Genomic DNA, 24,534 nt, shown 5'->3' on the forward strand with positions numbered 1-24,534 from the left:
CCTGATGTTGAATGCATACAGGATTCTAGTGCACTTGCTACATTTCCATATATTTCCACGTTTTAGTATGTAGGACTGTATTGTGATAGAAACTTTCTATACCGTAATTTACATCTTTTTCCTAACGTGGTGTCTAAACACGGCTTACTTTAGGTAACGTAAAAGGAGCGTACGGAATTAAAAGGCACAGAGTAGTTACTAAGGCACATTGTAATCTTTAATGGGTTTTCAACGTACATATAACGCTTTTTACATATTATTTTCGGGGGTTAAAGCATTATCCCGCTCTTTTGTTTATTCCAGTATGATGTACCCGGAGTACATAAAATAGTTCACTCAAATACCGCTACAACTAGTGATTGCGTGCCATATCACCACTGTAGCTACAATTCTAGTTATTAAAAACAACAGAGACACATAATATGTTTTAATAAATTAGTGAGCTTACAAAGGGTTCTCAATTTCTGAGTCACGCACTTCATTAGCTTGCGCAAACTGAATGAAATGCAAAGGGCGATGTACAGGGTCGTAAAAGGGTCGAGGAACCTCAACCTGTAACTGATACTGCATGTGCAAACTGTGCTTCGCACCCATAAAGTTGTAGTTCCAAGCGTCATCTGTAGGGACTAGGAAAAATCCTTTATACTTGTCAGATACTAGTACCTGTACCGGTGTTAAAAGCGAGCTGACATTCGAAATGTCCTTGCTAACGAGCGCATCCGGAGTCAGAGAGTAAGCCAAAAATGAACAACTTCCACGAACAAAGGTACAGGTACACAAGACAGCAACCACATCCCAACTCATGTCGCTTTGCAATCTCTTGTGCGATTCAACAGCCTCCTTAGGCACCGGACCCTCAGTGGGCCTTGTAATCAGCCAACCTAAAGGTTCCAATCCATCCAGAGATTCATGTTGAGGAGCCTGTTTTGGCAAATCGGCCGTAAAAGCATTGCCAACCTGAGGAACAAAGACCATGCAAGCTACCTCACGAACATTTGAGCTGGCGCCACGAGGGTCGCCACTTTCAACGTCACTTATCTTACCGTAGAGATAAACAGCAACTGTAGTACGCAAATCAGATACCATGACCAACTTGCGGATCAAGTTCAGGGGAATCACTAAAGTGTCGTCCGAGTCAACACTCTCCACTGATAGACCCTCTAAACGACGATGTAAAAGGCCAGCTGCAAGACAACGGTTGCGCCAGTCTGTCTTGCTAGCAAACACCTTCTGCTCATGGGGAGTCTGAGTGGTAACAATGATCTCGTCACCATGTACATTGACCGAACGAGTAGTCACCATCTTAGCAGCAACGTCAGCACGGTTCTCCTCAAGCTCCTGGCGCTGCAAGTCGGGAGGTGCAATCTCCATACCAAGAATGATGTCACGAATCTCACTCTGTGTTAAACTTGTAGCATTAATGCCATTGCGCTTAGCATAGTCAGCAAGAATTAAGTCTTTCAAAGCAACCTCGCAATTTATCCACTCGGTGTCAGTCAAACTTGGCCATACATGATGTGGAAGTGTGACAGTAGTCTTTGAAGGTTTAAGCAAAACTTTAGCACGATCACAATTTACATGCATAGCCCTGAGGATAAGGATCAAACGACTGAATGCAGTGTAACTGCTGATACTCTTCAACCAGTCGTCATATAAATTAAATAGGACCATTTCTGGCTGCGTGGCACGTAAAATCATGTCGCCAAACTTCTCAAGCTTCATAATGGACTGATAAGGTAACTGAAGCTCACTACCCTTAATGACAATATTGGGGAAGTCAAGTAAATGGACCTCAAGAGGATCAAGCATACCCTTACGAGTAACGATAATCTGCTTGGGCTGTTCCTCAACAGGCAGCGACCTAATTAAAGCAGCCACCTCTTCAGCAGTCTTCCACTTGGCTAATTGGCTCAAACGCTTTTGTCCAGCCCACACAGATGTATGGATAATCTTCAAAAATAACTGGCCAGTCTTGGGGTTAAAGACAAAAATTGCACCGTTAACCGGCTTTGTAGTTAAGTTGCCCTCAAAGGTCTTGTGAATAGTTACCCTGTAAACATTCGTATCATCCACAAACCAAATTGTCTGCGAACCAAAGAGTTCACCGAAATTCTGAGACGACAAGTAAGGCTCAGTGGGCTCACTAGAATATAACTGGAGACCCTTGCGAATACGCTCACGCAAAACGAACATTGCAGGATTCGCCTTCATTATCTTGTTCATGGCCCTGCCGCAAAGGGTCTTCATACCGGGGAACCAGTAACCGAAACCACTGTGCATGTTGTATGCTAGGTCTACACCTATCAGGCATCCAGTGGGACATGGGTATATCGACATGCTGTCAGTAGTGTAGTCCAAAAATTTAGCTCGGCAGTATCGTTCAATGTCGTGGCTATCATAGTCACCCCAACGAAGCTGCACGTCAATCCAGAACTTGTTGGTGGAAGTAGTAGCGTCACCACTGTCACCATCGGTCAAAAGACTGGGTTTGCCTACATGCCACTTGTACGCAGCACATAAAAGAATATCAGCACAACTGCTATTCATCTTGTAAGACTTGCGAGGGTGAATGGTTTCCTTCTGCACGGTCTCAATCTCCAAAGCGTCTAGCTCAAGGTCAAGCACCTGGCATAAATCCATGACCAACGATTCGTGAATTTTCTGCCATAAATGCGCACGGAATATTTGAATCAAGGATATCTTTAGAGTAGGGATCTTACCATGCATGAAGATGCCAGTGAGATCTAATTGAACCTGAAAACCAACATAGACATTGGCACGGTTAATAGTAGGAGACCACCATAAGGTGAACCTACGGTTGGGGATTTGATTCAAACCACTGCGTTGCGCATTTGTCAAACGCTTGTATTTCATGGATTCCTCAAAACCAGAGGCCTTCTCCCAAAAGAGACCCTCCCACGTGGCGAAGTACGTGCCCTTAAAAAGAGTGTGCTCTAAAATGCCCTCAACGCCACCCAGAGCTTGGATCATGTCAGTACGGTAGTTATTCAAGTTCCACAGCTTACCATCATGCTTCTGATGAGTCCACCAAAATGGATTGTTTTTCAACATCTGGTATTGTTTGAAATCCTGCTGAACACGCCAACCCTTGTCGTAAGCCAAAGTGTGCCTGTCTTTCTGGAAAAGAGTGTTTATACGAGGTATTCCACGATCAAATGAGTCCTCCAGGTCCTCAATAGTCAGCCTGCGGTTCTGAGCCTGGGCTTCCTGACGTTTTAAAGCGTACTCAGCCCAGACACGTTGACTCTCGATGAATTCACTCTCCCAGGTCTGGATGTAGCGATAAAGATTAGGGATAAGCTGATCCTCTTCATGAGACATACCGCTTCGGAAGTGAGTAATACCAGTCTCAGTCTGCTTGCTATATTTAAGGTCAGACTGAGGAATGAGAATGTGACCCATGGAAAGCATACCCAAACCACCAAGCTCCTTAGGAGTGTAAAACACAACTGGAGGGAAACGAGAAGGCATCTTAGAATTCAGACCAATTTTAATACGAGTCTGTATCTTGTTCTCACATTTAACCAAAAGGTCCAAAAGCTCATTGGTGTGAATTACAGCCTCACGATAGTAAGTCATCATGCCTATTAGGGCAGTGTTCCACTTGTTTGCGATTTTTGTAAAAGTAGTGCTGCCACTGGCCATTAGAATCTGTCTTACACGGTTCTCAAATGTACTCATACCCTCAGCATCAACACGTAAATACGCAGTAGCAGACAGCTCTTTAGTACGCTCGTTCTGTAACTTCCAGCAAGCTTCAGCCTGAGTCACACCGCTTTTCAGCCAGCGTATCTTAGGGAATATTCGCACCTCAAAACCATACATGTTGAATAGAAGGTTCGGGTTGTCCTTACCATAAACAGATACAAATGAATCGTTCCACTCAAGAGTAGTTACAGACCGAGGTAAACGAGCCTGCATCTCCCAGAAGGTGGCACGACCAAGATTGACATCATGCTTCATGAGACGCATACGACTATCCTTGGGCCAACAGCTCTTGTTGTTATAACCAACAACGTTCTCGTTGTTGGGGTCAGGGTTTTCAGTGAGATAGCGTTGCACCAGGTCACGAGTCTCGCTGTTGTTGAACTTAAACAAGACGAAGATTTTGTCAATGCACCTACAGTAGAGTCTGATTGGATGCCGTGTCTCAGTCTCAGTATCGGTGAAACGAAGGAAGTCGTTTGGCATAGTAACCGGACCAGCCAACTCAGTGGCACGAGTAAGTCCCAGTAAAAGGAGGTCTAATATTAAACCATAGTACTGGAATACAAAGCTACCAAATTGTAAGCCGCGAATAAACCCAAAACTATTGATGTGACTCATATCCTTGAAGCAAATGCTAACATTGTTCTTGGCAGTAATGTAGTCCGCTACATTGTGGTCAACAATCAACCGAAGAAGTCTGTTCAACAATGTCAAATCAATCTTCTCATAAACTCGGTCGAACTTGCTCTGAAGTAAAACCAAGTTTTGCTCATTGTAATTCCAAACATCAGTGAGGTTGTTAATGCCCTGACAAAATTTGTAAACCAGCAAAGGAGGAGGTTCACTGTCAGCAGGCTTTATCCAATTGGGAAATAGGCCACGCGCACTGCCCTCGTACCAAAGGTACTGGCTTAAATAAGCATCAGTAATCTTCTCCAAAGGGTCTATATCATACACAGGGATCAAGTGACTGTAGAGATCCATAAACTCAATGGTAACCTCCTTAAAAGCACGCTGAGTGAGCAAGTGCCTCTTGATACGACTAAGAGCCTCATGTGGATTGTCATAGGCCTGCTCAATCAAAGCCAATTCCTCACGTTGGTTTTGATTGAGCCTACCCTTGGTGGAGTACGGCTCCTTAAGGCGCTCTAAAGCCAATATCAAAAGCTTTGTGTCGTGCTTGTAATTTAAAGGTGGGAAAGGAATATGAGAAAACTTGCGAGACTCCAGCCAATGAACAGCAGTGGTGTATATGGCAACAGCCTCCTCACCAGTAATGTAAGGACCGTCTTTTAAGTACCCGTGCTGACGCTCCTGTTCAGACTTCAGCCATAAACGAGTTAGTCGACCCAAGTTCTTCTTGCAAACAGTTTTGTCTACCGTGGCACCTCTTTTAATACGCTCGCGGTTGTAATAAGAAGCATTTGTCCACCAATCAGCCTTCATCTTAACGTAACGCAAGATCATGTTCTCTATGGCAGCAGGCATCTCAGGGACCTTCCAAGGAATATTGGCCTTCCAGCATCGCCATGCTTCGCTGAGGTGTTGAAGGATAGTACGCGCCTTGTTAGCACGAATACCCTCAGGCATCATGTCCAATATGTCGTGCATAACCGCAGCACGCAACTCCAAATCAAAATGAGATTCAACTCGTTGTTTGGTCACAGTCTTGGCAATGCCCTTGGAAACCCTGCCCTCAAATTGACGCGCTAAGAGGTTCCCGAGCCAACGTTCAAGTAGTGGCATTATGCCACGTAAAAAGAAACACCAAACACGCCAGCCGCAAATCCAAAAACCACACCCAGGCCCTTTACCAACAGGACCCGTGTTAAATCGGTAATATATCAAATGTTTAAGGTCTTTGCACATGCGTACCTGACGCATCAAACGGTATTTGTAACGATACATACCAGTCAACTGACCAACGTGAGCGAAAATGTACTGTAAACCATCAGCAAGCTGATATGCATCAACGTTGCCCAAACGATATTGCACATGACAATCAACAACAAGCTTTGTCAAACGTAATATCTCCCTGCATAAGTGGAAAGCATTACCAAAACGAGATTTCTTACGTTCCTTTGTAGTCAACGTTTTAACAGGCTTCAAGTTGAAGTTGTAATCAAGATGTAGATATGTCAAGTTTTTGCGATGAATCAATAGGTTCAACATGTTGTAACCCTGATGACACACCTGTAAACCAGCCTCCACCCAGTCAAGCTCAGTGGTCTGGAAAAATTTAGTGGCACGGAACACCTTAAACAGCTTGCGCTTCTTCATGCTCTTGGGTCTGGTAGAGTGGAGGTTGCTTAACACCCAACCCTTAAGAAGCTTCTGATAGGATACACGAACCTTAACGGGATGAGATGCTGGTACGTGCTCCCGGAACCAAGATTGTACTATAGGCAAATCTATAGCCCTCCTACATCGTCCAGAACGCTTGTTGAAAGGGTGCGGAGCCCAGCAAAGCGCAATACCATTTGAAGTGTTCTCTGTCTCCAATGGTACAGAGGATAATAAAGGCACAAGACCATTCAGAGGGTTGTGATTACTTACATTTTGCTGTTGAGTCAAAAGAGGTTTGATATCCATTGAATCGGTCTCAACTGCCGAACCCTTCGATGGGATGTTATCAACCATGTCACTGTAATTGTCTAACTCGGTACTCTCTTTTATACTATAAGCAGGTATTGGATTGATAATCGGGTCGTAGTAGAAAACTGGCAAATCAGGATCATCCTGCTTTATGTAAGAACATAGCTTGGAATGATACGGAGCAAGAGCCACCTTACGTGGACGAATGCAGTATAAATATGGGAATGCAATTTTATACTCTGTGCGAATCTGCTGGCGTATAATAATCTTGGAAACATCGTTGAATTCGTTCCAATCCTCATCTTCATGGGTATCACGGTAAAGAGGCTCAAACTTAGGCCCACCAGGAATAGCGGTATTCAACGCTTTGGCTGTGTAAAACGCCTTCAAATTAAATAAGTAGAAGTAGTTGTCGTCTTGTATATCCGAAAATAACTGACTAGCCAGACGATAAAGTACACCCATCTGCTCAACACTCAAAAACCAACGACGGTAACTTGGCCCGTTTATTCGTCTAGATTCATACAGAAGAGGTTTGGAGTCATAAAACCAATCTATTACAGTAGCATCCTCTTCAGGATCAAGCTCCATTTGAATGGCCTCAAGAGGCTCCACATCAAGAATATTCTCACTGTAATCAATCGGCGGCTCCTCATCATCGAAAGGAGGAAACCTCATACGTTTAAAATGACGTCTATCACGCTTCTCACGACGCATCATAATCCACATCGTTCCCCATTGAGCCAAAAAAATTGGATCTACTACCCATGGAATCTCGTCAACAAAGGTTATGGCACCAGTGATGTGATACAAAGCACGAACGTGACGCACCTGCTCCCATGGCATAGGCATGTTCTCCAATAACTTGTAAACAGCATGAGGAACATACTTTAAAGCACCCAAATATACACGCTTGTCATAACGATATTTACGATTACTCATGTCACCATGCTCACGAAATACTTTACGCAAATGCTCAGGAGGCATTGGAGCAGTATGTGTAGCCAACGTAGTAGTATATGCCTTACTAAAACGACGAGTGTTCAGCTTCTGCCATTTGCGAGCCTTTTCCTGTAATATCTCAAATTCAGTAGAAGCATTGTAACCACCGGGAGGCTTGAAGCCCGGGGGAGGAACAAATACGTGATTCATCGTCACCAAAACATGACGAAGTAAACTATAGGATTAAGTCCATCATCAGAAATTAATTAGGTAGTTATCCGCGAACTTAATCAAACAGAAGGATGGAATATCGCATCTCAACATTACAGCAAAAGGGCAAAAGGGATTGAAATATGACCCCAAACAATAACACAGTAATGAAATAAGCAACTATATAACTTTATAATATGATAACAAGCCTCAGTAACCCAAACAGCGGTAAAGTGTCGCGCCGTTCAAGACACAAGGAGTGGGGATTGATCTATGAAAACGACAAACATTAAATCCCTTATGCTATCTACATTAAAGAGGTTTGTAATCGGTGTGTTAGTGGACTCTAGAGGAAACGATATACACACTTTTCTATTACAATAACGGGTACCAATGCGATCAGTAGTTAAGGAGTAACACACGCGCTCATTGGCCATGGATGGCAGCGTGGCGCCTAGAAGCATCGGCCTTAGTTTCAGCAGCTATATCTTCAGGTATCATCTGGAATTCACCACCGCTCTCATCACAAATCCACGCCATTTGCAAATCGTTAGTCTTACCGGAATCTTCATCACGACCTATCATGATGGCCAACGATAACTCCTTCAAAGCGTCCCGACAGGACATACCCGATAAAATGAACTTCTCCATCTCTGTCTTAACCAGATGCTTGCACTTTCCGATAGCCATACCAGCATACTTGTAACACGCACCGCTGGGCTCAATGCAATAGAGTGATTCTATAACGCCATTAATGCCCATAATATACACGAAGAAAGGCAATTTAACTACTTTATACCGTTATATGAAACCACGTACTCATTAAAAAGTCGTGGGAGTCAATCACTAACATGGAACACATTAATGTATACCATTATCACCAGACAAACCACAACATATATAGACTTACTCTCTCCATTGCTGTCTATACCCGAAAGGATCATAGACGCACCAAAAGGACGAACGTGCCAATATAATGTGTAAGCGTGGACGAATAAAGCAACTCTCTCAGCCAATAGAGAAACGGGAATCTTTACGCCATACTCAGCAAAAAAAGATTTGCACTCCGATTTAGCGTGACGCACGATGCATTGTGCATCAGGAATCATACCTGTTACAGCGCATCCGACACCCTCGTCAATAGCGTACAAACGAATCGTAGGCCGCGCCTGTAATACGTTGCTCTTTGCGTCTTCGCCATGTTTGTAACCGCATAAAATTGAATCCGCTAAAAATACTATTCCGTCGCTACAAACAGCGCCAACGACTGTAGGTGCAGTGTCTACAGCCTTTGTAGCGTATTCAACCTGGAACACGTGACCATCCGGAGAAAAGGTAGAAACCGATAAATCATAACCAGCTGCCGTGCCAGACATTTTGTATAAAGATGCTGAGCTCAAATCAAAGTGGTCACAAAAGTGATCCCAAGTAGAATGTGGAAATGGGGAATTTAACCATTTATAGTCCAATATGCAATTATGTTAATCTATTTTCTACTGGCAACGTGCTATAGTAATACTGGGATGTGTGCGTAAAGAATTTGCACGCACTGGAATTGGCATAAGGGCCGATACTAAGCGTAGGAATTCTACACACCCATAGCATGATGTTGACCTTTATACAAACTAATGATCAATTGAGTTCTGCCACCTGTCGTTGCAATATGATCCTATGATAGTCTATATCAGATTTACTTAGTCTTTCCAGTGGCATACCAAAGCAGCAACCTAGAGTGTGTATAGAGGTCAGTGTCGTTTAAGGCAGCAAGCTCTAAAGTGAATGTATATTCACAAAAGGCAGTGATCTTTCAGGAAATGTAGCTAAACGTGGGATTCACTTCTGAAACAAGTTGGTGTGATCAATATTAACTTCTACATTAGACATTCATACGATAAAATAAAATTGACGATCATTAGTATTTAATTGGCGTTCTCCCTGGCATCACGCTCCCTATTCCACATCTCGATCATGTTGCGACGCTCCTGGCTGGTCTGACGCTTGGGTCGCTCGTAACTATGAAAGGTGATTAATGCCTCTGAATCCACATACCTGCCACTCCTTTCAGATGAACGTAAGGCGCGCTTTTTATATTCGGGAAATTCAGCATACATGCGTTCATCCAACTTACGACGCACTGAACGTGGTACGTGCTTAATATGCATAAAATTGCAATATCCTCCACGACGACATTGCCCTTCCACAAATTGACGGCAACGAGCCTCCCGAAAATCCGTTACAGGTGTATATTCACACTGGATAGGCTTGCCTGTATTGTTTATGTTTCCAATTAGACAATGATACTATCGATGTTCATTATCAACGACTCAACATACCTCCATAAAATCTCCCCGATAACATAGATATGGCATGTGCAGCACTGTTTTCATCCCTATACTTGACATAGACATTTCCGATGATGTGGTCACCAATGTTATCACAAACAACCATGTCCTCAATCTCTCCATATTTCATAAGCTCTAAAAAAACTTCCTCGTAAAACTCTTCAAAGTGGTCAGCAGCCTTATCCAAAAGCTCATCAGAAACTATAAATTAATGTGTATCTTGCAGTATTGAAATCTTGAGAGGATTACAATAAGCAATTATAACGGTAAGGTAAAAACCAAAAGCACTATCCAATTTTAGCAGTTGGAACATAGATAAAACATATATGAGACTATTGTACATCCCATTATGGCGAAATAGTATATTCATGGTTAGCAGGCCAATCAAAAAGATGATGCGTAATTTGAGGGAGATTATAACCATGGATCGATCAGACATTGAGAGTGCATAAAACACTAACGAATGGAATGTGGAAAGGTTGTCACATGCATCAATAGAGCTTTCTGTAGTTACGCAGAAATTGGAAAGCGCTAATGGATTATAGATGATGCATACACAGTAATGTATAACCAATACTCTACGATCTATCAAAGATGAAACTTACTCATCTGACCTTCAGCAATAGCAATAGCAACAGGAGGATTCTGATACATGTGACGAATTACAAGGGTTTGCGCCGCGGAAGGCTTGTAATGTGCACGACTGCATTGATCTCCATGACGACAAGCACCAATCTTCCAGTAAAAAGGACAGTTGACACGGTCTTCCTCCGTACCAATTATTCTTGCCAAATTCTCCGCCATTTTAAAGCGGTGGATAATGGACTTGCATAACGAAAAAATAACAAATTAAAGCGCTATGGGGAATTCGATAAAGAATTTTGCTACAAACCCATGTTTTCTATATTATAATTTGATTGCAGTACTTTTTTAGTGAAATACACATGGCAAAATGGCTATATAAACGTTGAAATGTGTTGTCTTTGTTTAAAATGATATAGATAACATCATATATATTCTGCTTTATATTACGGTTATGTGCAAGTCTGCGTGTATCTCTTATACTAATGAAACTAATATATATTACACAGTTAACTGGTAATGTGTTATACCATGAGCTATCTCAAGGTACTAACGTGGTAATCATGGGAATCATTATGTTATTATACTCTTCACTACCTAGCTGAAATTGATCTAGAATGAGTAAATTCCTAAGCAAGAATTCTTTACTAGGCTGCGCCTTAGTTGGTGGCGTTGTTTACATGAATCGTTATGACTTTTATCGCATGTGGAAATATTTTTTTCATCCGTCATCATACAAAAATGGTACTTGTCTACAAAATGTTTTTCAAATTCTATAGGCAAAAATGATATATTACGTATGAGTGAAGGAAATTACAACAAAAAAAACACGACTTTTGAGGCATATATAGATAAAACGAAGATGAAATGCATGAAAGAAACCATTGAATCTTTACGTACTGGCGACCTAATATTCATACGTTATAATCAAGAAAAATTGAATCTCGTTAGCAGATATAAGATCGCTGCCATAAGAGCTTTGTCTAGGGGGAAGATATATGACGAAGTAGGGATAGTATGCAGAAACCAAGGTATGAACTATGTTATCTTCCTTCCGTCTTGTAATTTGAATCTTGTGAATGATGGAATGTGTAACATCGTACCCGATTTGACGAATGAAAAATCGCACTGCGTTCTTATAGATGCCAATCAGCTGATCAAACAACTGGTGCCAGATATGGTCACAGTAAAGCGACTGATATGTGATGAAGCAAAACGAAAAGATATAGTCGAGGCAATGCAAAAACTAGTTAATGCACCCAATCTACCGAAACGTAGTTTCTTTACAGAACTTATCCGGAATTGGAGAAAGGGTAAAAATAAAAGAAAATTAGATTTTGCTGAATATAGACAATGTTTGCAAATAACGAAGTCATATGATGTATTCAATCAGCTGTACAAGATCCAATTAGATGAGAATATATTGGCTGACAATGATAAACCTGGAAAGGGCAATATCTACTACGAAAGTAAAACCCACAAATTTGCCGATAACAACGGAAGCAAGACTAAATTTACAAATGAAAGTGATGACATGGAACGTATTCAGAAACCTTGTAAGGATATCATAGAAGAATTTCAAAAAATTAACAAAAAGAAGCAAAAAATTGATAGCAATTATACCGGGGCCTCCTTTATAATTCGTCTATACGCTCTTTCAGGATTAATGCTTACAAGTGGCCTATTGAATGAAATGGAAATTGATGAGTTGTTTGCTTTAAATTTTCTTCCTTGTGACGCAAAGGAAACTATCGTACCTAGACTTTCACAACCTTTCCAGGTTTTTGATGGAGCACATTACAGGAGCACCTTTGAAAATCTAAAGCGATGGTCAAATTCAGATGTTTTGAAGAGTAGATTATGACTCTTGTGCAAATGTGGCCTCCGAAGAGGGGGTGTGTGTAGAGCGCAATGGGACCCCCAATGGTCTCCGGCGCAACGGATCAAGCTGTTGGGACATACAAACATTACAGTTTTATAAATGGTGAAACATTAATTCAAAGTTAATATAATGTGTACACTTATTTTTCTATAAAGTGAAATCGTTACACCGCAACGTACCCATTTTACACATCTATAAGCCATGGAAGAAGAAAATACGTCTAAGTTGGCTATAGGCGACTATGGAATGTCTGCTTGGACACCAAAAAAAGATGATGTGCAAAGCAATTCAGTAGTTGTGCATGGAGGATCCAGACTGCAGCATGGCATTAACTCAGTTGATACTGTCTCCACCTATCGTAGTGATGTGTGTGATGATAACGCAAGGGATAACTATGAAAGGGCCATAAGCGTCTTGGATAGTGCATCTGCCGTTAATGATACCAGAACTGGTCATATTGGACGCAAGGCTTATCCCCTTAAGGATTCAACTGCGAATGGCCTAAGATGGGAATATACAAAATTGTCTCCTGTGAATGGTCTAAGATGTGAGTTTTCACCCCAAAATGGTGCTCCTATAGTCAACAAATCGTTATTCTCTAAGCAAAATGCCAAGATGGTAATTAACCATTTTGAGACTCCCGATGGTTGTAATCTCGTCCCTGAAAAATGTGAAGAGTTGCCAGCTGCAGCACTGTGTTATAGGGATGAATCGTCGAGGTATGTTAACAACTATCCTTGTAGCGCACGGGGAAGGGGACAACTTAAGCCGCTAATTTACCCGAATAACGCCATTGCTACTTCGTATCGTCAATCGTGTGGTAAGGTATTCAAAAAGAACAGACATGATAAGGATATCATGATGCCATCCAACGCGGAGGGTCCCGTCGGTATTTTAGATACTTTTCGTCGAAAAGAACCCTGCATAGCTACAAGTCCAACCACGATAGTTGGGAAAAGAGCGTCTGGTTATTTCTGGCACAGACCTTTCGCTGTAAAGCGAAGAGATAAGGTCCTATTCTTTAGAGGTTTGCCCTATGTAGAAACAGTCAATCCAGACGTTCAAAAATCGTGGCATTTGGAGGCTATATCTGCTCTGACGAGGGAACAATACGCATCGTTAAAGATGACAATGCTACGGTTGAGCAAGAGTGTTACTAATATAGATCCCAAACTGTTGATGATGCTTTCTAAGGGTAGCTGGGAAGTGCTCCAGGAAGGTACATTCGGTACAGTGTATATAGGTTATATAGATGGACTTGGGTATTCTGCCGTCAAGATACCTGTTTCATTTATGGTACAAAATGATCCTGTGGGTGTAATGCGCAGATACGTTAATGAATGGGATATTTTATCGCGTTGTGATCACCCTAACATAGTTAAATTGTGTGGTGGCCTTATTTTTGGTGTATTCGATATCTGGCTATGTACAGAACTCATTAGTGGCGCGGATCTGCATAGCATCAAGTATGACCCAAAATCGAAACGTGTTATAACGCCGCAGGCAAGTCTCAAAATATGTCGGCAGCTTGCGGATGTCGTAAACTACCTCCATACGCCCACAGTGGAACGTGGGAAGATTGTCCACAGAGATATAAAGCCAGAGAATATCATTGTTATGCCGAATTGGGACATAAAACTTTGTGATTTTGGTGATGCTTGGGAAGATGTTGGTCAAAGGGTGGATAATATCTCAGGAGCTACATGGCTTTATGCACCTCCGGAGTTGTTGACCCATAAGTCTATTGTGGTAGATATCGTGGGTGTGGGAGGCGGTGCGGATGTAGATTTAACTGAAGTCTCTGAAAAGTGGGACATATGGTCCATGGGTTGTGTTTTCCAGGAAATGTTCGGTTATGCAGGGCCTTTCCATCATTTGGTAGACGTAAATGATGGACCTACAGAAATATGTGAGAAAATGGTTCACAATGCCATTAATGGTCTTGTCCCCGAGATACCGCATGCTTTAGCCTCAACAAAAATGGGTCAACTTATCGCACAATGTCTTCAGAACGACCCTTCTTTAAGGCCTACAGCTGCCCAAGTATGCGCTGTTCTGCAAGCTCCAGATTTAGTTTTGCTTCATTAAGGAAGCGTTGTTTCAGGTATTGAGCATACTAATTATATGACGTGACCTAAACATAGAACTTGCGGTTTGACAATATTCTTTTCAACACCTGAGTAGTTTTTGAATCTTATTTTCATCATTCATTATCGCCAACAACTGAACGAGTAATTGACCGTGATTTATAACCTGCTTGGTTTGTTAAATAATCACAGGTTATACAACAAATTATGCTATATAGCTCGTCATTGGCCTAATAAAACGTACATGAATGTGGCTGCAAGACCTTCTGGTTGATATGTTACCCCCGCTCATGTTATTGTAGCTAGTTGTCCATTGGCTTCAATAGTATGACACACTCATATACCTTAACGTGTCTGGTAATTAAATATATATAATGTTGCACTTATTAGCTTATATATGAACACAAAAGCAACCAAGAATTAAACAGCCGGTTGTTGGTATATCCTTCCGCGAAGAACAGATACACATGTGTGGCATCAACGAAGTTAACTTTGCCTAACATTGGTTTGCAAAATTCTGTAACAATGCTTTGTACCACTTTTGTATTGTAGTATCTTAAATTTTCAATTACGTGAAGTTTATGAAACCATACACATGGAATCACGTTTTGTCTATGTATAATACGACCCAATAGCCGTTGATCACTGTTTACTTTGGTGGATGAGTCTGGTTTATATAGTTGTTAATTACTTACTGGCGTTTTTATCTGACTAATTGCAAAAATGGCCACTGTAAGTCCAAGGTCATTACTGATCAGATGCGGAGTCGCGGCGGCGATATATTATCTCCCCCAAGATATGGGAGTCTTGGCATTACTAGCAATGAATAAGCGCTCGGTATGTTGATTTATATTTTATATCGAATGTTCTAGAATTCGAAACAAATTGCGGGTAGCATAACATCTGGACCATCTACAGGGCAAGTAGATCGCATAATAAAAAATTATATGATGGACAAAGGCTTCAATTCATCAAAGTATCTCATAAATAAAGGTAGAAGATATATAACAGTGGAACTGGCCTGAATCGCATTGGTTTATACAGAGTCACAATTAATGTTCATTGTAATATGTATACAATGATGTTTATATTAATGGCATACAAATAGCAGACATTTGTTTTTATTGTGTTTAACTATTTAGCTATAGGTGATCTATTTTCACGGGAATATGCTCTTCTGCCACAGACCTTGTTTTATTTGCATGAACGGAGCTAGGATGGATTCATTTTCTTTCGTGTTTAGTACTTTTTCCTATAGCTTTTTGATTAAATAACGCAATGTTGCCAACGTCCTAGTACTGTTGTTCAAAAACGTCTATTCTATGACATGATGATCGCAATCTAACAGTCATCCTCCCACAACATAGAGTAAAATGTGGAAATTTTTAAGTAAATAACCTCATGTTCAAAAGATCGATGATGATATAGCTATAGCACTACTTTATCGTCCATCCTGGGCTCCTATTATTCTGAGTTATGTATCTCCCCAAACGTATGTGAGCAAGCAGCCTGCTTTTGCAGTAAATATAAGAGTCATTGTATCTATGTATCGATTGAGCATTGGTGCAATAGTACACGTTTGTGAATTTGCCATTCACATAAGTTGTGATGAGTGGGCAATGCTACACTTCCGGCAATATTTAAATACGTAGAAGATATTATTCTCTTGTGGTGTTCGAACAGTAGGTAGTATATGAAAATGATAATATATAACTCATGTATTAGAAAAATAATTGCACAGCAGTTCCATTAACACAGGAATTTTGTCAATTAGCAATTCCTATTACGTTATGTTATGTTATGTTATTACACGTTGTATAATGGTAGAGCCTGAAAGATCATGGTCACTCACAGTCTCAAAATCATTCCACTTCATATTCGTCGGAGGAAATCCGCTTAAAATATGGAATGAAGATGTGGGCAACCCACTCTTGTCAGCAATTAGAGAACGAAGCTCCCCAATTGATGTATTATTTCCTACCTTCAAATGGATTTGACGGTTGTCATAGAGTTTTATCCTAATTGTAACGGTTTCGCTTGAAGTCGATTCCATAGAAATGTGCTCGACGTTTGAGACTCCTGCAGATTTACTTAGCGATGTACTTTGCAAGTTGCTTTCCGACGTTTTCATCATATACTTGCGATGTGAATCATCAATCAAGTACACTCTGACATCTTGGCCTTCAGTATGTAACTCTGGCGGTGCCACACCATCCCTAACGGCAGACAAAAATAATGCATTCTCCGGATGATTGAGGGATCTAAATGGGCCTCCATCTACTGTAAATCCATCGGAATATAAATGGACTGTGTGTCCCTCTTCTACGCCTATTGCACTGTTGTGTCCTCCTGCAAAAGAATATGGTTGATGCGTAGCAGCATCATCAAAATCACCAAAAGATCTTATGTTAGACATCGCGAATATTTCATCTACTCGATTATATCAAAATTTTCCTGTGGTTTGTTTACCAATTGGCCTTTCAAAGAGCTAAATTTCGCTGCGTTGAAATACGGATGACGTATATGTAAATTGTTGTCACGATATATTCGTAGATCTTTGTCTTTCTTCTCATCCTTCAATACCAACACGCGCAATACGTGGTCTTCTTGTTTTAATTTACTGTGAATGTGCTTGATTAAACTTGGATATACGCACAGCTCAAACGAAAGAACACTGGCTTCGTGCTTCTTCTTTAAGGGTTGTGCTAACTTCTTCACACCATAATAGTAAATATGTATGTTTTCAGCACCTATATTTATCAGATTATGAGCAATGTATTGAAATCTTTGCTTTATTTTATCCGCAGGAATTGTGTCTAAAAGTAAATATATATTATAGCTAGTTTTCGGAGATAGCAGCAAACCGTCGCGCTTACTCCGTTCAATCCTTTCTAACCGTTCCCTTCTTTTCTCCGTCGTTTCGTTGCATTGGATTATACGTTGACGAATGGTTTTATATAGCTCATGAGTCAGACGACCATAAAGTTTGAATTGCTGCAATGTTCTAAATTTTTATTATTAATAGAACAAACCAGATGTGGAATGCGTTTGTCGATGTGTGATCCCGGTACAATGAAGGAAAGGCGATCTGCCCTTAGGTTATTATTTAGCGTGCGAACACGGATTGAAGGAACGATTGCAGCCAACAAGAAAAAATGACATAATAGAGTTCGTAACATGAATTCCACTATTATTTTAAAATCGTTGGCCTTCTATTTGCATTGTACGCCACTTCTATGTGGGTAGCGCACATATGCTTTAGACATATATTTTAGTGTCTACACATCTAGGATTATATATGCCATGGATTGCCTATTATCTAGTTTATATCCATATAAGATGAATGATTCTTTCAAACCAAAAATGTCTCCTTATCTTGACTAGTGCTAGGTTATCGTATCATTGAGAGGACTTCTACAGTGCTCAATATCTTGAAATTTTATTCCAGACCTTAGTCATTCCATAAAATCAATCTATATGAATGGGACCGTAAAATCAACACACAATTTCTTGCTTGATTCTAAATAAACCAGCACCTTAAGATTTAAGACACATTCTAAGGTGGTATTGATTTTATAAGTTTTTATGGCTCTTTATGAATAGTAAGATCATTCTTATATTGCTCGGATTTGTCGTATTTTGGCATTTCATACACTAGTTATCTTCTGTTCATATACAACGTCGCGCATTTGACACATTGTGCTCCGGTTACCTACTGTCATTCATATGGTTTCAATGAAAACGCACAGGCTGGATGATTCTATTGTTATACTTATAAAACATGGTTTACAAGATAAATGTGTAACTGGTTTTTCATTAAGAACACAATGTAGTATTGAATTCCTAACACAAAGATAAGACTGTATTCGAGGTTATATAATTGGCTCGTGATGTTTTATTATAATAATGCGCTATGCACTTCGGCAGAAGTATACGATGAAGTATTGATACGCCAGTATCTAAATGTAGTCGTGGGTTTTAAAGCAACATAATAATGTTGGTATGTGTACACTGTGGATGTGTCGTTCCGACACTGTATCACGACAGCAGTAAAGAGAGTATTTGTTTGGAAACCTGCGATTCTTGTGGTCAGATAGCTGATAAATATGTCGAATGGGACATATACATAACTGCTATCGAGCTGTTTTTGTTGAGAGTTGCAGTGTTTCGTCATTTAATATATAATTTAAATGCTAATCCAACTTGTCGTGGTATTCGAATTAAAAGAACGCGTATGTCACGTCTATTGTTACTGTTTGCATCCGCTGTGGTATTAGATGGTTACAGAGTAATGGTAACTTGCCGATTTATGGCCATGTCGAAAGAATGGTGTGATATAGATTCACTGCATCAACAGGAAAACGTTCTGGAATATAGTGGACGATTTTTCAAAGATTACGAAATGCCATCCTTAAAGGCACATTCTGATGCTTTCATAATGGAAAATATGACATTATGTAGAGGCAATGAATCAACTACAAATATTCTGCATAATATAGTCCAAGCTATTTTGGCTTCATCCCAAATAAAAATTATCAAGGGGAGAAAAGATATGGGACTATGCGTCGGTGTCAAGAAATCGCGAAGTGTAATTGATAGGTTTTTTCTATTGGCACTAGAGGAACCTTCACTCACTTCCTTTGGTAACCTAACGTGTCAGCATTTTGGAGAGTGGACTACTCTCTTGTTGTGTGCAGTTAAATTGTTAGGATATTGTGCAGCCATTGGACTAATCCATAAGTTATGTAGAAAAGGACGTTTTGAGGGGAAGTCACTAAAAAATGCTTCACGAAGTGAAAGGAAACTCTTATTAAACGTGGAAAATGTATCTTCTACAATAGATGTGATGCTGGGTATACTTTTGTGTATACATATTAAGGCCCTTGTTCTAATGATGATTATATGGTATCCAAGGCTTCCAATATTAGGTGCAATAGAAATATATGCCTATTGCAGCAATGTTTTAGCTATCAATGCAGCATCAAATTTGTCAATAAAAACTGCAGCTGCAGGGGTATTATGTGGTATATTTGTAAAAATATCAATTCATTGTGCATGGTTGATGATCCAACATTGAATGTGAATAAAGCTAGACATTCCGTTCGTGGATTGAATAAAACCTAAATGATATTAAACAAAATTATATTAGAGAGTTGTTAGGCCTAATTTTTTGAGGTCCAAAAAGGGAAAACGCAATAGAATCTTTAGAATGAAGTTACGTTGATGAACTGATACGACAGTATACTCGTTAGACTCATCCACCTGAGATGTGTTATACATTGACCCCTCCTGTCTTTCCATTAAACATAGACGTCCGCTATTATCAGATGAAGCCGTGTGCATTTCAGTGTCACTCACAGTCCAACCAATTGATTTAGGAGTACTATGACCGTTCGTATGTACACCAAATAGAGACCAAACATTCGACAATATAAATGGCGAAGATGGTGGTTTATTCGTTTTTCGTTTTTTTTCTTCAAAGAAATGCTGTACTGAGGGTTTTGATTGTCCATATATATCTGACTGTGTTGTCCAATTGGCAATGTGCGTCTGACCAGTTGTAACTGTAATACAGGGCCTCCTTTTATTTACCTTCGCAGCATCAACATTAACCGACGGAGTGTCATTGAAAGGTTCTAGCGTATTGTTATTGACATCGAAGGGATGAAATCCATCAACATTTAAGGTATCCAGCTCACCATTATATGGGTATATGCGCTTGCCGAAATATTTAGAATTCAGTCTTACAAGTCGCCGATATGATGTCCGATGTAGAAGAATCTGAGGAATAGTCAATCCCGCTTGATGAAGCCATTCATCCATATCTCCTATATCAACACATTCACCCCTCTCGATGAATAAATCTAATTCAGCCTTAAATAAGTGTTCATAGCAGAGAATATCTTGGTCCACATCGGGGTCAGCATCAACGATGAACAAACCGTGTATAGGGAAATGGGTTGCTATGGGCATGTTCACTGTATCTTGTTTCGTTGTTGCATACGTGGGTCCGACTGATTCATACTTTTCCGGTGTTAAACCCCTGCACGCCTTAAACGGACTACACATTTTGATGTCCTTAGAATTCCAAAAAGATTCAGCGGGTGAAGATGGCTTTTTGGATACAACGTTTCGTCTCTTTAACCCGTCTTTTCCGTACGGTTTATAGTTGTCTAGAAATTTTGTAAAAGCAGATGCAATGCCCTTATCGGTTGAGACCTCAACAATCATCTCTTTTTCCTTATGGAAAGATGTGCTTGTTTTTATCTTCATTGACTGTTGCAATTGTCTCTGATTCCTCCTTGTTACAAAACCGTTGATTGCATCCTGCGAGTTGAATAATGGATCAATTTGGTAACTGTGTAATCCATTTGATGATGGGAGGTATGTATCTACATTGCTAGTGCCCTTATGCATGCTTGTCATATGTTCCATTTTTGTTGAGTTATTGCCTGCACTATGCGGATTTCTATATGCTTCATGATGTCTTCCAATGTCACAATTACTGGGGGAATTTTTAACACATGGTAGATCCACTCTGCATTCCACTAGTTCTCCTTCCCATTCGCCATAATTATTCTCGCCCATCATATGTGCCTTGAAAGGACGGCCTTTTGCTGCTCTAGACATCGAATGTTTTTTACTACTTAGGTAAGGCAGTTTGAGATGATGACCATTCATTGATTGTTGATTTGAATCCATCCTTCAAGGAAAAGGTTGGGTGTATCGACGTGTCAAGTGCTCCTTTCCTATTCAACAAAACGAGTTTTTGCAACCAGTACTAAACATGTGATATACCAGATGAAGGGTACACAGCGCTTTATTTGTAAAGCTGGTTTCTAATTGATAACACTGTCAAATTTTATCTACAAATAATACTGTATATAGTCAAAATGATCTTTGCAGTACTATATTTCGCCTTTTTAATGGGTTATAATTACGTTTCATACGATAAGTTGTAAATATTAAACAACAAATGCTCTTATAGTGTATAGAATAATGTAAGATTTCTATCCACTGCTTAAATAATAAGCACTTTTAGACATTGTCGAGGAATTAAACATTAACGTATAAATTTAATAATTGTATAGGGCAATTATCTAAGGTTACACAAATAGCAACACAATGTTTTCTCAAGTAACGTGTCGTTAAACTTGCCCTGATGTAGGCTTTGAGACAAGTGGGATTTCATCATTCTGTAAGACCTTCTATTTCCTTAGGTAATCCTTTAATGGTAGGCTATTGTTTGTGTACATAGCGATGACATGCGATAAGTGTAAAAGGGCAATGAAAACATAGACGGGATTCTACATTTGGTGTGTAAGACTTGTCTAAAAGAAAGAGACCGGCGATCAGCCGTCTTCGGTTTATGTGATGTACATTTTTCTGTTTATAAATATTATCATGAAACTTTAGTGTGATTTATAATGGTAATATCTTCATGAAGATGTGTTTGGGTCTGGTCGTAAAAATTGGATAGTACTATTGACTCGGTTATTCTAGTCGATTTTCATATTGTTCAATAATATCTCTGAGTATAATTATTTGCAATAAATTTGTATATTTGCCATCTTCTGCTTAATGCTTTCATAATGGTTTTATGTAATGTTTATACTCGTACATATTATCAGTGGAAATCTGCATAAACATTTCAATGGAGGGCGTATTGATGACGCAGCCAATAAGATTTCAATCTAATTTTACAGATGAGATACCCTTTGACTAACAATCACAGCTTTATATGCCACCCATTCCTTCCAAGCCATCATTTCCAGTACAAGGAAATACAGAATACGACAAGGCAAATAGACCGGAGTATATCCCAAACATTTTTTAGGGAGGATTATTCTTTTGTTAATGTAGTTAGCACATGGAAATGCGTTTTACGCATGTTTACTCTTGCTTCCAAGGCGCATTGCATTAAGGTAGGTCTTCCAAACAATTAAATTTTAATAAAAATCGATATAGGATACAGAACATGATATGTTTCACATTTTGGACACCAATGACACGGTTGAAGAAATCCAAGTTGCCTGTGACCGTTTCAAGTATGTTTTCATAATAAATCGGTTATCAATTTATAGATCCACATTCCCAAGTTTTGAATTGCATAAGGGAAGGCTGCTTCGGGATTTATTTAATAGTATAAGAACAAAGAGTTCATTAACGCTTCATAAACTAGAACTTTTGAAGTGTATGTTACAGGGTTTTGAAAATGCTGCTGTAGAAGAAGCTATCTACCATTCAATGAACTGCTGTGACAAGATAGAGGAAGCAACCCTTCTTTTGGTTATATTTAACTCTATATTAATTACCCCGAACAATCATGTTTTGCCACCTATTACGACTCTACATAATCTCTATAAGGAGAGCCATGTGGATCCTAATGATGCAATATTATCGTTTAAAAGAAAAATGTACAGGGAAGAGATTAATCGTATAATTGATATTCAAATTAAAAATCACTGTAGAATTAACGCGAGATGGCAAGGAGAATCTAGTGTTCTGGGTTCGGAAAAAAGAGGTGACGATCTGATACACGGTTCAATGTCACACTCTAATACTCCACTCCATGTTTCAGCTGAAGGTGAAAATCCCTCATCTTTTGCTGTAGATGTAAATAAATTGTCTATTTTCTTGGACGAAGTGATAAGATCGGAACCACCAAATTCCGGATGGGATCTTTTACTTCTTGATAAAACTGAATGTTACAAGTTCTATAGAGATGCCCTGGATAAAAAATTAGCGTTTATCCGGGATGAGTCTGTCAGTTCTCATGAAAATAGTTTTAAAAAACAAGAAGGAACACCAAAACTAACGATGTTAGCTTCTTCGCGTCAACACCAATTGCAACATGTTTGTCAATGTGTTATGATGTGGGAAACGAAGCAAATTGATAACATCCAACGTATGAACGATTTGTTAACTTTAGGTTCGAATATCAACTATAGATCTGTTCTCCCCTTGCAGAAAGCAAATGAAGATGTAGTACAATCCCTTTGTCGAGATGTTTACATTGATCCCGACGATAACCCCGATTACGATCCTCCTGATAGTAACGTTTCCGGTAAAATGATGCGACAGATGATCCATAGTAAATGCGAAAACAAACGTTCGTTCGTTCCTACCGATTTGGAGACCAGAAAGGATGAGCTAGAAAAGTTAGCTAAGGATTTTGAGCCCTATGACCACTTAACGCCGGAGGAGTTGTCTGATGTTTTTTTAAAGAATACTAAAAAGGAGTATGAACTAGCGGTGGCTACATATAAAAGACGTATCAGGAACAGAAGTGTAGAGGATTATGAAGAAAAACGTGAATTGGAAGCAGGCATTAGAGACCTAGAGGTAGAAGAGGTGGCGAAACGCAAGAGGCCGGATGGGAATATGGTATCAGATGTGTACAATAAAACCAGAGGTGAATGCCTCACAGAATTGTTGTATTTTATATCTCTCTTGGAACATTTACAATGGCATTTCTTCGCTTCCGTTAATCTGCCAATGGAATCTTTGGTTGATGTCAAGGAAATAGGGTATTCACCTACAAATCCTAGAGTGCCAGGTATAAAGTTTGGTGATCCTCTATGTGCAGAAGGATCTATCCATTCTAAGTACTTCTTGTCAGAACGTGGTGGAGCCTCGATTGTCAGAAAGTGTCTTACCGTTGGAGGCTTACATAATACCAAAGCTGACGCGAAACAGGGCAATCAACTTTTATTATTTGGTGACGATCCTTTATTTTTTGTCAAGGATCAAGAAATGTTACAACATATGTTACAATGTGGTATTGGACTAGAGATTCATTCTAAGGTTCCAGGATTTGTTTTGCCTTCAGAGCCGACAGAATTTCAAAAGGATACTTCCTATTACCGACTTAGCACAACACAGCCGCAATGTCTAATTATATGCTCTAACTGCGGGTATAATATTTTCTCACATTCCATTAAAACTCACGACGGAGAAAAACTTGATGGAAGGGAATATGACATTCTGGCATCAAATGATGATGCCAAGTGTCCAAGTTGTAACGGGTCTGTCAATATAAATCATGAATATTGGATAACGGGTTCAAGAGGCTATTGTTATGAACCGTATCCAACACCCATTGCAGATGAACTATAATGAAAATAATTGTTATATTCAAAAAATCCTTTTCGTAATTACTAAC

At 39.8% G+C, this 24,534-nt stretch overlaps 11 protein-coding genes across 11 annotated transcripts; 5 read left to right on the top strand and 6 right to left on the bottom strand.

Moving 5' to 3' along the window:
• Nucleotides 1-339: 339 nt before the first annotated feature.
• BBOV_IV007790 (processing splicing factor 8 family protein) lies at nucleotides 340-7,576 on the bottom strand. Its single transcript, XM_001610651.2, has one exon. It carries the CDS (start codon nucleotides 7,474-7,476, stop codon nucleotides 445-447), a length of 7,032 nt encoding a protein of 2,343 aa, XP_001610701.1. The 5' UTR covers nucleotides 7,477-7,576; the 3' UTR covers nucleotides 340-444.
• A 194-nt stretch (nucleotides 7,577-7,770) lies between these two features.
• On the bottom strand, nucleotides 7,771-8,952 carry BBOV_IV007800 (Proteasome subunit alpha type-3 domain protein). The gene is made up of 2 exons (XM_001610652.2): nucleotides 8,387-8,952; nucleotides 7,771-8,216 (listed from the first exon to the last, which is right to left on the bottom strand). Exons 1-2 carry the CDS (start codon nucleotides 8,850-8,852, stop codon nucleotides 7,903-7,905), a joined length of 780 nt encoding a protein of 259 aa, XP_001610702.1. The 5' UTR covers nucleotides 8,853-8,952; the 3' UTR covers nucleotides 7,771-7,902.
• A 442-nt stretch (nucleotides 8,953-9,394) lies between these two features.
• On the bottom strand, nucleotides 9,395-10,631 carry BBOV_IV007810 (putative U2 splicing factor subunit). The gene is made up of 4 exons (XM_051767915.1): nucleotides 10,424-10,631; nucleotides 9,810-10,019; nucleotides 9,526-9,742; nucleotides 9,395-9,489 (listed from the first exon to the last, which is right to left on the bottom strand). The coding sequence occupies exons 1-4, from the start codon at nucleotides 10,620-10,622 to the stop codon at nucleotides 9,396-9,398; spliced, it is 720 nt and encodes a 239-aa protein (XP_051623291.1). The 5' UTR covers nucleotides 10,623-10,631; the 3' UTR covers nucleotide 9,395.
• Nucleotides 10,632-10,898: 267 nt separating this feature from the next.
• BBOV_IV007820 (uncharacterized protein) lies at nucleotides 10,899-12,266 on the top strand. Its single transcript, XM_051767498.1, has 2 exons — nucleotides 10,899-11,144; nucleotides 11,180-12,266. The coding sequence occupies exons 1-2, from the start codon at nucleotides 11,018-11,020 to the stop codon at nucleotides 12,262-12,264; spliced, it is 1,212 nt and encodes a 403-aa protein (XP_051623292.1). The 5' UTR covers nucleotides 10,899-11,017; the 3' UTR covers nucleotides 12,265-12,266.
• A 98-nt stretch (nucleotides 12,267-12,364) lies between these two features.
• Nucleotides 12,365-14,491, top strand: BBOV_IV007830 (serine/threonine protein kinase family protein). Its single transcript, XM_001610655.1, has one exon. It carries the CDS (start codon nucleotides 12,484-12,486, stop codon nucleotides 14,368-14,370), a length of 1,887 nt encoding a protein of 628 aa, XP_001610705.1. The 5' UTR covers nucleotides 12,365-12,483; the 3' UTR covers nucleotides 14,371-14,491.
• Nucleotides 14,492-14,873: 382 nt separating this feature from the next.
• Nucleotides 14,874-15,414, top strand: BBOV_IV007840 (putative integral membrane protein). Its single transcript, XM_001610656.2, has 2 exons — nucleotides 14,874-15,206; nucleotides 15,242-15,414. Exons 1-2 carry the CDS (start codon nucleotides 15,093-15,095, stop codon nucleotides 15,392-15,394), a joined length of 267 nt encoding a protein of 88 aa, XP_001610706.1. The 5' UTR covers nucleotides 14,874-15,092; the 3' UTR covers nucleotides 15,395-15,414.
• A 676-nt stretch (nucleotides 15,415-16,090) lies between these two features.
• Nucleotides 16,091-16,808, bottom strand: BBOV_IV007850 (SEP domain family protein). Its single transcript, XM_001610657.2, has one exon. The coding sequence runs from the start codon at nucleotides 16,783-16,785 to the stop codon at nucleotides 16,168-16,170; it is 618 nt and encodes a 205-aa protein (XP_001610707.1). The 5' UTR covers nucleotides 16,786-16,808; the 3' UTR covers nucleotides 16,091-16,167.
• Nucleotides 16,745-17,565, bottom strand: BBOV_IV007855 (Ribosomal protein S6 family protein). The gene is made up of 2 exons (XM_051767579.1): nucleotides 17,402-17,565; nucleotides 16,745-17,363 (listed from the first exon to the last, which is right to left on the bottom strand). The coding sequence occupies exons 1-2, from the start codon at nucleotides 17,546-17,548 to the stop codon at nucleotides 16,800-16,802; spliced, it is 711 nt and encodes a 236-aa protein (XP_051623645.1). The 5' UTR covers nucleotides 17,549-17,565; the 3' UTR covers nucleotides 16,745-16,799.
• Nucleotides 17,566-17,970: 405 nt separating this feature from the next.
• Nucleotides 17,971-19,479, top strand: BBOV_IV007860 (uncharacterized protein). Its single transcript, XM_051767214.1, has one exon. It carries the CDS (start codon nucleotides 18,364-18,366, stop codon nucleotides 19,444-19,446), a length of 1,083 nt encoding a protein of 360 aa, XP_051623293.1. The 5' UTR covers nucleotides 17,971-18,363; the 3' UTR covers nucleotides 19,447-19,479.
• On the bottom strand, nucleotides 19,438-21,077 carry BBOV_IV007870 (uncharacterized protein). The gene has a single exon (XM_001610659.2). It carries the CDS (start codon nucleotides 21,069-21,071, stop codon nucleotides 19,515-19,517), a length of 1,557 nt encoding a protein of 518 aa, XP_001610709.2. The 5' UTR covers nucleotides 21,072-21,077; the 3' UTR covers nucleotides 19,438-19,514.
• Nucleotides 21,078-22,012: 935 nt separating this feature from the next.
• On the top strand, nucleotides 22,013-24,526 carry BBOV_IV007880 (uncharacterized protein). The gene is made up of 3 exons (XM_001610660.2): nucleotides 22,013-22,294; nucleotides 22,338-22,417; nucleotides 22,454-24,526. Exons 1-3 carry the CDS (start codon nucleotides 22,076-22,078, stop codon nucleotides 24,486-24,488), a joined length of 2,334 nt encoding a protein of 777 aa, XP_001610710.2. The 5' UTR covers nucleotides 22,013-22,075; the 3' UTR covers nucleotides 24,489-24,526.
• Nucleotides 24,527-24,534: the final 8 nt, after the last annotated feature.

This window comes from Babesia bovis (assembly GCF_000165395.2).
Source record: "Babesia bovis T2Bo chromosome 4 map unlocalized Chr4_1, whole genome shotgun sequence".
Taxonomy (NCBI): domain Eukaryota; phylum Apicomplexa; class Aconoidasida; order Piroplasmida; family Babesiidae; genus Babesia; species Babesia bovis.

Excerpts from the sequence above, each read along its gene's own strand:
- BBOV_IV007820 (XM_051767498.1), top strand. The coding sequence starts at position 11,018 with ATGAGTAAATTCCTAAGCAAGAATTCTTTACTAGGCTGCGCCTTAGTT. Across the intron at positions 11,145-11,179 it reads TCCGTCATCATACAAAAATG|GCAAAAATGATATATTACGT; the intron begins GTACTTGTCTAC and ends CAAATTCTATAG.
- BBOV_IV007810 (XM_051767915.1), bottom strand. The coding sequence starts at position 10,622 with ATGGCGGAGAATTTGGCAAGAATAATTGGTACGGAGGAAGACCGTGTC. Across the intron at positions 10,020-10,423 it reads TATTGCTGAAGGTCAGATGA|TTTCTGATGAGCTTTTGGAT; the intron begins GTAAGTTTCATC and ends ATTAATTTATAG. Across the intron at positions 9,490-9,525 it reads TCATCTGAAAGGAGTGGCAG|TTACGAGCGACCCAAGCGTC; the intron begins GTATGTGGATTC and ends CACCTTTCATAG.
- BBOV_IV007840 (XM_001610656.2), top strand. The coding sequence starts at position 15,093 with ATGGCCACTGTAAGTCCAAGGTCATTACTGATCAGATGCGGAGTCGCG. Across the intron at positions 15,207-15,241 it reads TAGCAATGAATAAGCGCTCG|AATTCGAAACAAATTGCGGG; the intron begins GTATGTTGATTT and ends CGAATGTTCTAG.
- BBOV_IV007855 (XM_051767579.1), bottom strand. The coding sequence starts at position 17,548 with ATGTTACGAACTCTATTATGTCATTTTTTCTTGTTGGCTGCAATCGTT. Across the intron at positions 17,364-17,401 it reads ACAAACGCATTCCACATCTG|CAATTCAAACTTTATGGTCG; the intron begins GTTTGTTCTATT and ends AGAACATTGCAG.
- BBOV_IV007870 (XM_001610659.2), bottom strand. The coding sequence starts at position 21,071 with ATGGATTCAAATCAACAATCAATGAATGGTCATCATCTCAAACTGCCT.
- BBOV_IV007880 (XM_001610660.2), top strand. The coding sequence starts at position 22,076 with ATGAGATACCCTTTGACTAACAATCACAGCTTTATATGCCACCCATTC. Across the intron at positions 22,295-22,337 it reads CCAAGGCGCATTGCATTAAG|GATACAGAACATGATATGTT; the intron begins GTAGGTCTTCCA and ends AAATCGATATAG. Across the intron at positions 22,418-22,453 it reads GTTGCCTGTGACCGTTTCAA|ATCCACATTCCCAAGTTTTG; the intron begins GTATGTTTTCAT and ends ATCAATTTATAG.
- BBOV_IV007860 (XM_051767214.1), top strand. The coding sequence starts at position 18,364 with ATGTTGGTATGTGTACACTGTGGATGTGTCGTTCCGACACTGTATCAC.
- BBOV_IV007850 (XM_001610657.2), bottom strand. The coding sequence starts at position 16,785 with ATGTCTAACATAAGATCTTTTGGTGATTTTGATGATGCTGCTACGCAT.
- BBOV_IV007830 (XM_001610655.1), top strand. The coding sequence starts at position 12,484 with ATGGAAGAAGAAAATACGTCTAAGTTGGCTATAGGCGACTATGGAATG.
- BBOV_IV007800 (XM_001610652.2), bottom strand. The coding sequence starts at position 8,852 with ATGTCTGGCACGGCAGCTGGTTATGATTTATCGGTTTCTACCTTTTCT. Across the intron at positions 8,217-8,386 it reads TATAGACAGCAATGGAGAGA|AATCACTCTATTGCATTGAG; the intron begins GTAAGTCTATAT and ends ATGGCGTTATAG.
- BBOV_IV007790 (XM_001610651.2), bottom strand. The coding sequence starts at position 7,476 with ATGAATCACGTATTTGTTCCTCCCCCGGGCTTCAAGCCTCCCGGTGGT.